This window comes from Bidens hawaiensis, unplaced genomic scaffold (assembly GCF_021521415.1).
Source record: "Bidens hawaiensis isolate Kalapana, Puna unplaced genomic scaffold, B.hawaiensis_p1.1 tig00027358_1, whole genome shotgun sequence".
In the NCBI taxonomy this organism is placed as follows: domain Eukaryota; kingdom Viridiplantae; phylum Streptophyta; class Magnoliopsida; order Asterales; family Asteraceae; genus Bidens; species Bidens hawaiensis.
Window position 1 is genome coordinate 157408 of NW_027494436.1, and position 12185 is coordinate 169592.

The 12185-nt window shown below is 35.9% G+C and overlaps 1 protein-coding gene across 1 annotated transcript; it reads left to right on the forward strand.

Annotated features, from left to right (window-relative positions):
* Window positions 1-2434: 2434 nt before the first annotated feature.
* On the forward strand, window positions 2435-3564 carry LOC143575398 (uncharacterized). The gene is made up of 2 exons (XM_077059794.1): window positions 2435-2685; window positions 3244-3564. Exons 1-2 carry the CDS (start codon window positions 2563-2565, stop codon window positions 3517-3519), a joined length of 399 nt encoding a protein of 132 aa, XP_076915909.1. The 5' UTR covers window positions 2435-2562; the 3' UTR covers window positions 3520-3564.
* The last annotated feature ends 8621 nt before the right edge of the window (window positions 3565-12185 follow it).

The window sequence follows — 12185 nt, forward strand, 5'->3', positions numbered from 1 at the left end:
AAAAATAAGGTGCTACCTAATAATTCAAATATAATCTGGTTAAAATCTCATGATTATCACATCCTCATGCAACGAATGCTACAAATAGGGGTTCGAGTAGGTCTGCCCAATAATGTTTCAACAACAATCACTGACCTTTGCACCTTATTCCAGAAAATTTTTTCACGATCATTAGATGTGAAAGACATGTATAAACAAGAAAAGAACGTGGTAAATATATTATGCAATTTGGGATTGATATATCCTCCGGCATTTTTCGACATAATGGTTCATCTAGTTCTTCATTTACCTCAAGAAGCTTTTCTAGGTGGGCCTGTGTATATGAGATGGATGTATCCTTTCGAAAGATACATGAAAAAGCTGAAAGCGTATTTCAGAAACAAAGCAAGGCCTGAAGGTTCAATAGGCGAAGGTTATGTTGCTGATGAAGCACTAACATTCTGTTCCATGTATCTTGAGGGTATCCAAACAAAATTCAACCATCCCGATAGAAATGCAGATGCCGATATTCCAAAGAGGCAGTTGCATGTGTTTTCATCTCAATGTCGAAGGCTAAAATCATTGATTTTACTGAAGAGGCCAGCAAATCATTACATTGTTTTGTATTGAACAATTGCCATGATATTGAAGACTACAGATCGTAAGTTTTTTTTTTCTTCATTTTCATTTTAGTTATTATGATAAACTAATAAGAACTGTTTGTTCTTTGATCATCTAGTAAATTTAAATCTGAATTTCCTGGACGCGACATGAAAACAGAATTTTCCTCGTTGTTTAAATATAAATCAGATTTATCGTCATCTTCATCATCATATGATATGTCTACAGACTGTACCAACGAATTAGTAGCATTGGCCTATGGTCCAACAAGAGCATGTTCTTATGATGCTTGCATAGTCAACAGAGTTTGATTTCAGGTACACAACCGTGATGTCCGACACACTACTCAGAATAGTGGTGTCGTTTCAATAGGAGAAGATGATACTCTATTTTATGGTCAACTAGAACAGATCATAGAATTAAAGTATCTAAACAAATACTCAGTTGTACTATTTCGTTGTAAATGGTTTGACACGTCTGGTAAAAGATCAATTAAGAAAAAACAATACCACTATTATCGACATCAGCCGTGAATGGTTTGTTGGTAATGACTGGTATGACGACCAACAATATATATTAGCTACACAAGCTAAACAAGTATTCTATCTCCAAGATCCTTCTCAAAGCACTGGAAATTGGAGAGTTGTGGAAGATGTTCACCATCGAAAAATTTGGGATCATCCAAATATGAGTGTTGTTAATGAGATCGATTTATTGCACGACACTCAATCATCGGATTATAACCTTGCAGTCGACTCATGATTTGATGAAAATTTCGTTGATGATGAAATATTCATTGATGATGATAACGATCCAATAACCATTGCCCCGATTGTGGATGATGAAAATTTCATGGATGATGATCAAGAAGATGATGTATACCCTTCAGAGGACGATGAAATTATAAATGAAGATGAAGACGACACTGACATCGATCTTTTAGACACATATTATTCTAGTGATGATTCTGATTAAATGTAGGTTGATTAGGTGTTAATTCTTGAAATCAATTATATATTTTTATTTCATCTTTATTACACGTTATTTGTGTTTTTTTAAGGAAATGGCAGATGTTGCACATGGACACGGTGGAGACGGTGGGAGTCAGGACCCTAATAGGAATGCACACACAATCTCTAGCATTTGCGAGTCTTGTAAGTTATTCTGTTTAATTTTATGTCTTAGTATATTGGGGTACTCGAGCAAATATCTAACTTTTCAATTTCATGTATCAATGTAGCCCAATCCAAGAGAAAGCATGGACAGGGGAGAAATTTAAAATTAAATAAAAAAAGAGAACAAAACCAGGGTGGGCCTTTATCCATTGAGGTTGTTGAAGGGGCGCGTCAGTATATGTTTGTTGGACCAAATGCCTCGGATTTTACAAGATATATCTCCAACCTTATTGTTAGCCTAGTTCCTTTACATTATAAAGATTGGCAGTCTGTTCCAAATGAGTTTAAAAGTTCTATTTATCCCTCACTTTTTTAAGGCTTTTATTTTTAATGTTTTATTTATATTTCATTTTTGTAATGTTTACATGTTTTCTAATTATTTCTTTTTATAGGATTACTTTGATCTCAAAGCGTATAGAGAGAGCGATCCCATCAAGTGGGCAGGAGTTCAGCTCGGGATTATTGCTGAATGCCAAAGTCGCTACAGCTCTCGACAGAATAAATTTAAGGATCATTTTTTAGAAAATGGAGGTTATGAAGATGCTGAAACAGGAAAAAGTTGTCACCCAAAGAAATATGACTCGAAAAAGTGGGTAAAGCTTATTGATGATCTGTTTATGGATCCCGAATACAAAAAGAGATGTGAAGCGAATAAGAAGAACAGAACAAAACAAAAATACCCCAATTTTCAAGGTAGTCAATCTTTTGCCAAAATAAATTACAAAGAGGTAAGAAAATTGTTAATATTATCCATAGCTTTATTAACTTTCATATTGAAATCTCAAAAATGGTATGTTTGTTGTTTACAAAGGAGAAAGACACTGGAAAGGTGAACCGTATTCGTGTCTTCGAGAAGACCCATTACAAGGAAGGGAAGGGATGGGCAAACGAAGCTTGTGAAGCAGATTGGGTAAGTGAAAATCTTTCCGTTGTATGATTTAGTATCTTTTTATTATAATATGAGCAGTATTTTCTTTAGTTTAACGAGTCTAAAGTGGGTTTGGGTCATTTTGACCCATTTAACTAAAAGTTGGACATATTGTGGCCCATTTTGGACTGATACAATATGAACACTATAAACAACAGTTTAGAGGCCTTTCCTTAGCTTAAAATGGCATACACTTAATTTGATTCTCGTGTATTATGTCAATGTTAGGATGTTGCACTTTTATATATCCGTGAAACCCGCTAACCTGTTCCAGCGAGACCGGTTTAAAAGATTGAACTGACCAGCTTATAAAAATGACCCGAACCCATTTATTATACTTAATACGTTTAATCTTTTGTTTAAATGGGACAAAATGACCCATAACCACTTCAGTTGACTAGACATTGGATACAATTGATATAAATGAAATGTTATCGTCTATTATTAATTATTATTAAACATGTTAGTTTAATTTATCCGTTTTAAAGTAGTTATGCTGGCAGGTTTTTATTAAAATATATAATGCTTTGTTTAATGCAGGGTAAAATTCAAGAAGAGCTAGCGAAAACGATGAGAGATGCGGCTGATTCATCTACACCTGTTGATGAGATTGGGGTACTCGAGCGTGCCTTAGGTACTAAGCGTGGACATATACGCGGTGTTGGTCGTGTTGTGAGAAGAATCATCCCTGAAATATCAAGTGCATGCCCCCCGCCACAACAAGAATGGCAAAAAATGCAACAAGAAATGCAACAAATGCGACAAGAAATGCAAGAAATGCGACAACAACAACAAAATGAGCAACATCAACATTAGCAAGAAGAAATACAACCATCGTCATTCCAAGCGTTAATGGAACTAATGCAACAACAAAAGCAACAACATGAGTTTCAAATGCAAAAAAAGCAATTCCAATGTGAGATGAAAGAAATGAGACAAAAATTGCCTCGACATGATGATGATGATGATGATGATTTGGAATTGGGTACTTATCTATAACTTTTATTTGGTTATGTATTTGATACTTTCCTTTATTTTGTATTTTGAAGTTTGAATATTTTGTATTTTGAAGTTTGGTATTTTAAACTTTCATTTAATATTATGTGTGATTTGTAATTTTGAATTGTCTAAATTCAGGTTAAAATTGCAGATTTAAAGCTGGTAACAAAAAAAAAGCAAATAGTAAGGATGACATGTTGTCCCTATAGATTTCCCATAGTTTCTTTTGTTTTTTACTTTGTAGAGCTGACTTTTCGTCCCTATATATTTTCCTTAAATTTTATTCTTTTTTAAAATGTTTTCTTTTTAGAGGCGATATGTTGTCCCTACATACTTTTCATATAAATTTTCATTTTCTTTAACTGCATACTTTTTGGGGACGACATGTTGCTACTAAAAGTTAACCTATGGGGACGACACCTACAGGGACGACCTAAAGGACCTATCTGGACGGCTTTGTAGAGAGAAGAGTTTTGGGGACAACATGTCGTTAAGGCCGTAGACACCTATGGGGACAATATGTCGTTCCTAAAGGTCAAAAATATATTGCCCCCACAGTGGTATTTCCTTGTAGTGATACTTTGTCTTCATTTTTTTCATTAAGAATTTTTTGAGATTAGTCAGATATTATCTACAGATATAATCAAGAGTATCAGCAAAAATCCCCCATTTGTGGTCTACTGTTAGAGGCTTGGGTTCTCCAGCGAAAACTTAGATTCGAATCTCACTTGTGTCATATTTTGGTGGATATTGACAATATATGAAGGAATTAAACTAGGCCTTGTGCAAATATTGTTAGTTCGAACCCTGAGCCTACCCGGGTTTTCGTCCCACCGTGTGTTACGCCAGAGAGTTCTGCTCTTGTGGTGGCACAACGGCTGCCAAGTGGCAATCGGCGGTATGGTGTCCCAGGGGAACGCCCACCCAAACTTTGAAGCCAGCATGGGCCGATTAAGACAACATAGTGTGACCAGAGTGAGGTGTCGTGGGTCTCCAAATTTAAAAAATAAAGTAGCCTGAATACAAGAAAGTCTTCATTAAAAAAATATATTAAGCAAAAGATGAATAGTATGTATCCCAAATTTCCAATCCTCCCACCACCACACGCTTTTCAATAAAATTTTATTCATATAAATTAATCAACTTTCTATTAATTTACGTAATTAGTATTGTTTAATGGGATATCAGATTTAATAATCTCAATTTTCGCTCATTGGTCGCACTAATCCCAAGTTCATAAATATAATAGAACATACCTAACTTTCAACACTTTTCCACCATTGAGCTTTTATCTAACATTGTCTAACCTTGTCAGTTTTTTATTACGTAGATGATTACTTTCGGGCAACCATTACCTGCACAAGTGTTGTAAAACATCTTTACAAGCATGTTTCCCATTGTTCTAAAAAATTTAAGAAAGTATATTACTCAAGAAGGTTTCCAACCCCAAAAGAATTACCTTAATCAGGTCAATGATTGATTTTATATGTTTTTCAGAATAATATATATGTTGTGTTGGGTCCATTTTGTTTTAAGTCTTTCTTATTTGTATTTAATGTCGTTTATGTATTTGTTAGCTTGTTGGACTTGTTCTTTTGAATGTATGGGCCCAAGGCCAATTGTTGGACTTGATCTTTTGTATGTTTGGTGCCAAGGCCATTTGTAATAGAGTCCATTGGGCCGATGATAATGAATGAGTAGTGTATGAGATTACACACTATATATAGAGTGTGTAACTCATACACAACCTAACCTTTTGTCAAAACCTTATCTCAAAAACAACTCACAAACTCTCTCTTCTCTCTCATTCTCGGCAATAGACAAATACCAAACAAGATTCTAGATCTCGGTCCTCACTAGTGATTTCAGCTAGCTAGTGTAGAGGTTGAACCAAGATAACTAGTTGTTGTGTTGTAAGATCCGGTCAAGGGATCTACAATTGGTATCAGAGCTTTCGGGCTCTACTAGTTGTAGATCTTGGGTCACAACATTGGATTTCAGTCTTGTTTGTGTTAAAGACGGATTTTCAAGAGTTCTTGTGGGTTACAGGTTGTTCAAGCCACAAAAGTGTTCAAAAGTTCATAAAGATAGTGTGTTCAAGCTTTGGGTGTTAAAGTTTGTGTGTTAAGTTGTGAAGATTCATAGTTTAATGCTTTAAAGATTCAAAAAATTGGTGTTAAAAGGTGTTGAGATATGTGTGTTTGATAAGATCCATAAAGGGTCAAAATTGATTGAGGTGACACGCATAGGAAAGGATATATTGAAAAAAGTGGCTAGAAAGTACACATTGCACTTTCCATAAGTACACTGTAATCGAATCGAGTGCTCATTCCAATCGAATCATCCATTTTATTCGAATCCAACTTGTAATCTAATCGAATTCAGAAATAATCGAATCAAATCAAGTCTGCCTAATCGAATCGAATTCCAAAAGTGTTCTAATCGAATCTCATTGTAATTGAATCGAATTCAGATTACATTCTAACCGAATCAAAACCTACTTGAACTGAATCCTCACTCGATTTAATTAGACCATTCGATTAGATTATAATCTAATTCGATTAGACTTATCCATTCTATTAGATTGTTTGGCCACTCGATTACTTTACACTTAAAACATTTTTACAGAAGCTGCTTATCTATTCGATTACTTTGCATTCGATTACATTTCATTCGATTATCTTGTATTCGATTACTACCCATTCGAATACTTTGTACTTGTGTTTTTCTGTAGAACCAGATTGTGTTTGTGTTTGATCTTAAATTTGTTTAAGAAATGGCCAATCCAATGGAAAAAGTTATAAAGGGATGAAGTTGTAAGAGGTTACATGATTTTTGAGAACGAGGCTGGAACCACTAGCAAGCCTCCAAAGTTGATGAATTGGGAAAATGATTTTGAGGAATTCAAGTGGCGATTTAAGAACCACATTAGAATTCTTGATTATAACCTTCTTAGACCCATTGAGGAAGGTCTAATATAATCCCACAACTACTACTACTGATGGTGAAGTTCCTAAGCCTGCTCCTGCTTATGATGACAATGATAGGAAGCTTTTTAGTGATGATCAAAAGGACTTTGGTGTTCTTAGTGTTTACCTCTCATGTGAAATTGCACTAACCTTGACGGATCACACCACGGCTAAAGGTCTTTAGGATGCTTTGATAAACAAGTTTGAAGGAAATATTGAAATGAGAAACAACAAGAAGGGAATGTTGAAAGGAGAATTCAACATGCTCAATTATGTTCAAGGAGAATCAATTGCCAGTCTCATTCAAAGATTTGAACCAATCCACCACTGGTTGTAAATGACATCAAGATCAACAAGAAGGCAATTGTATTCTAATACAATTGTATTCGAATATAACTTCTTCTCTGCCTTTCGTCCTTTCTTTCTTTCCTTTCTTTCATTCGAATACATCATTTCCCTCGAATACACCCTTTCATTCAAATACACCCATTTTTTTACGTTTTTCACCTCATGTCCAACATCCATTCGCATAGTTAACTGCCATTTAACCTTCCAAACGTTTTCTTTTCCCTCTTAGGCCAAGATCTAGATTGTTTATCAATAAAGTTCAAACCTTTATTGATTTCAAACCCATTTTAACTAAATCTAGGGTTTCTAAGTGAACCGTATATACTAATGAGTTCATTAAGTCCACTTTTAACATCAATTATAAATTTTTAAGGTATAAAAATACCCGATTTATTATCCTACCAAGTTTCATTCAAGCCGACTTCGTTTACTCGTCCTTTTCACGAACCGAACACTACTCGTTTTACCCGAAACGAACCAACTAACCCGTGTACTATCAAGTTCATTACTTTATCAATAATCATGACCTGATCTATCATCCTGCCAATTTTTATGTAAATCCGTACACGAAAAGTAAACCTTTTTAACAAAAACGTACCTTTGATGTTTATAATCAAAATTACTCGAATAGACCAAAACCATTTCAAACGAATTCAGAATTGAGTGATTCAAGCGGCGACAGAACTGTCTCACCCTGATCTACAAACCCATTAGCTCTCCTTCGCTAGAAACCACACTACAGTTGCCGGAACAGCTGAACAGTCGCCAAAATCTTCATTTTTGAGCTGCTATGGTTTTGCTGATAAAATATGGATTTCCCGACTTCTGATCGAAGATCTAATCGATGAAAATCTTCGTTTATATACCATGAACACTCAGTTAAAATTTGAGACTGATCCGATTGTTAGATCTTCCGGAATATAGGTGTCTGTGTGGGTGGTTTTCTGAAAAAAGGGAATTGGAGAAGTGAGTTTTTTATGGTGTAGGCTATGGTGTAGAGATGTGTGAAAATGGAAAGGATTAGGGTTTTAAGGGGTATTTATACTACCTTAAGCCCATGGACCTTAGGCCCATCTTTCCTTTTTGGTACATAATTAATTCCATCTAATTAGCCTACTATCCTTCCATCCTTATTATTTTATTAATTCTTTACTAACTCAAGTAAACTTTTCCACCATAAATAAATAATATTTATTAAATATTATTCTTATAAATTTCGGGATGTTACAAATCTACCAACCTTATAAGTGGTTTCGTCCTCGAAACCTGCTAGTCCTTGTAAAAGGAATACTTCATGTATTCACATCCTTTCTTTCGCTTCCTGACTTACCGGTTTATCCTTTGTCTTACAATCAACGATTGATCTTAATTGGTTTTAGCTTTCTTAGGTAGCTTGTCCATGAAGTCTTCAATGATGCGCTTCCTTGTCCAGAATTTGCAAGTGCAAATCACTCCCACAAGCATGCTCTTTTTTTCTTGTCCTTTAAACAGAAGCATTTCACTTACTATTATTACCCTTAGCACTGAATGACCATTCCATCCAATTACAACCTTTAGCAAATATACTGCTTTGCAATACATTAAAAACATATTAATTCCAAAAAGGAAACCTTTCCAGATTCTCCTTAAGGATTACTTCTTGAAATCCCTTTGGTATATTACTTAAGATAGAACACTTCTTGCAATTCTTGAGCACATCCATTGCATAACATGTTGGAGAACTCCCTAAGTCACCATTTAAACCTTCTTTCATTCTCAGGTCTGCATCAACACATAGGGTTCATGAGTTATAGCTGTCTATGGTAGCTTGATCATGAAGTCCATGAGGATACATCTTTCTTTATATAGATATTTATAATACCATTCTATCTTTACCGACCTAGAGGACTTCTCGTTGGTGATCACATGAATATTAGTTACACACTAATCATTCATGTTAAGACATAATTCCAATAACATAAGTCTAAGCCATCTCTACGCCTTCCCTGCATGTCTTTCTATCTTTTGTCCTTGGTTTCTTGTACCCTCTTTCTGCGTTACTGTCGGTTTCACCTTCATAATACCTGTGGTTGTTCTTGTCTGTGTAGGAAAAGTAAGTATCCTATTCTTCCAAAACTGTTACATGCCATGAAATCATCTTCATTTGACTTCTACTTAAGGGTTTCACCTTCATCAGTATCTGCCTTCATTTTAATCAAATTCCTTCCTTTCGAAACCCCATTGTAAACCGACTATTAATGTTTGACACAATTGACAATGGCACTCCATGCCTTGTCACAATCTTGCTAATGAACTCCTTAACTAACATTTCCGTTGAGATAGCTTCTCGTATTGGTATAAAGTGAGAACCTTTTTTCAAATGGTACAAAATCACCCAGATAGTATCATGGTTTCTTGATGTACACGGTAGCTAAGTTATGAAATCCATGGTGATGCGTTCCCATCTCCATTCTGGTGTTTCTAATTCTTGTTCCTTTGCATACAGCTTCTGATGTTCTGCCTTGACTTGCAAGCAAGTCAAACACTTACTGACATATCATATCACTTGCGTCTTCCATACTCGGACACTAGTAGTCTATCTATAAGTCCTGATACATCTTGGTGGATCTCGCATGTCTAACGAATCCACATGCGACCAATTCTGATTGTCACATCATAAGTATTATCTTTCAAATCTCTATGTAACCCGATAATTCATTCTTTTTCATCTTGCTTTCATTCTTTATAACTTCTAACTGTGCCTCGTGGATATTTCTCAAGAAATCCGAAGTACTAGCTAATTTATACGACTTAATTGTCGTGATAACTTCTCCACCTTTATGACTTAGTGCACCAGTGACCACGTGAGCCTCACCAGGATAATACTTGTTTTCACAATCACATTCCTTTATTAGCTTTACTCATCTTCTTGCCTCGTATTCCGTTCTTTCTGCTTGATGAGATATCCATTTATCAATGGTACACCTTGAAAACCTAGCATACAATTACTCTTTCTTCAGTGTCTCCAACACTTCTCTCAAGTGTTCAGCATGAACGGACTTATTCCTTGAATATTTCAAGATTATCATCAACAAAAGCAATGTCAGATTTTTCCACGATTGGATGACACACCCTATTCATCATAACCATATATGTTGCTTGGGAATTCGTCTATCCATGATATCATTAGAAACTCGTAGTATTCATATCTCGTCTGATATGTTGTCTCAGGGATGTCTGACTCTTTCACTTTCAACTAATGATAACCTGCTCTGAGGTCTATTTGCGAGGACTGACTCGCACCTTGCATTTGATCAAACAAATCATCCATTTGTGGCAACGAATATCTATTCTTCATGTTAAGCTTGTTCAACTCACAATAATATATACACATACCCATACTTCCGTCTTTCTCCTTCACGAACATCACCGGTACACCCTGTAGGGAAACACTCTACATTAAAGCACATTTGTCGAGGAGTTCTTGCAGTTTGGACATTAAATCTTTCATCTCGGACAGCGCCAGACGATAAGGTGCTCTTGCGACGGGTCGTGCTTCTGGTATTACTCCTATCTAGAATTCTACCCCTGGAAGGTCCTCTAGGAACACTTCTGGATAGTCACACCCTACAGGAACATCTTTCCTTTTTTTCGTCTCGGCCGTAGCTTTGATAGCGTACGCCAGGTAGGCACTGCACCCTTCCCTTAACAAACCTTCGGCTTTTATCATAGAAATGACATTAAGCCCTGAACTTTCCTTAATACCATAAACCGTCACTGTACTTCCATCCACAGACTTCAACCTTATCAACTTACTCCTACATGCTATATGAGCCTTAAACTCAAATAGCAAATCCATTCCCAAACGACATCGAACTCTCTTAAGGTCAAACAAAAAGAGTAGCAAGGAACTCACGTCCCTTTAGTTCTACCTTACAATTCTTAAGCATTCTCATACTTTAACGAAAGTATCTCTATTGGTCTCTTCCATAAAGTCTCAGGTACACAACTACATTCTTCTAAGTGTCTTCATTCATATTCGCTACACTATGTAGTCTCGTCCTTTCATTCCTTTTCAATTAGGATGCCTCGACTTTCACCCTTCCTTCTCGATCATCTCTACTTTCTCATCATTCGCTTCATTACTCACGATCCCAGCAAGTTCCTTTATGGAGTTAACTATTGCAGACATACTACATGTCTTGACTGATTCTAGTTGGCTTATATCCGTTTCTTTCATGTTGCTTCCATTTGGACTTCACAATTCGGGATGCCTTTGATGCATTAATGAATATTGTTGGCATTGTAGTGCAATAAAATTAAGCAACTCCCTTGGTGTGCATGACTATAAGCTCCAAGCGTGATCCTTCTTCATTACTTCTAAAGTCGAAGTCCTACTGGCTTTCGTATATCTCTTTGTCACACCTTTTTCAAAGAGGTGTCTGGTTGGCACGTGTCTTACCACAGCGTCCAGTACGACCTCCTCGTGCTTGTCCCTTTCTATCATTCATTTATATTATCTCTAAGGGAACACAAACGTTATCACTCTAGGAGCACATGATTCGTAAGGTAAGTAGTTAATCACAGTGGCCAAGTGTAATTAACTCTTTACATTACTTCTCAGGTTCTACATACTTCCCTTTATGATTTCACTTGTGCTAGTTCTTACTTCTCACACAATTAAGTAAAGATACATATAACCTACATTCTTATCCCTAAATGTCAGGTCCCCGTTTGTAGGTAGATTGTTAACAAATTAAGTCATTACTCACACGATTACGTGTTGACAAGAGAGTTAATGACGGGTTGCTATATTTAGAAAGAAAACCATTTGATAAAGGCGGAATCAATAACACACGATTTGGTTGCTGAGGAATCAAACAAAGTTAACTAACACACAAGATTCACTCAAAAGATTTCCATTTACATAAAGTTAATCATACAAATGATAATCAATCTAGGGTTTCTTTATGGGAAAGTTTTTCCGTACAATCCTAATAACGGCCGTCACTTGACAAATATTCTTTCTATTATCGTATTCAGCCGCTTTCCTTAGGTGTGCCCTAAATATTCCTTTTATAGGCCTGACACCCAAGGACAGCTGTCATTCCCACTAGAAACCCTAAATATATCGTACATATTCAATATTATTCCTAAGTGTAAAACAAGTCTTCCGGGTAGGCTTTG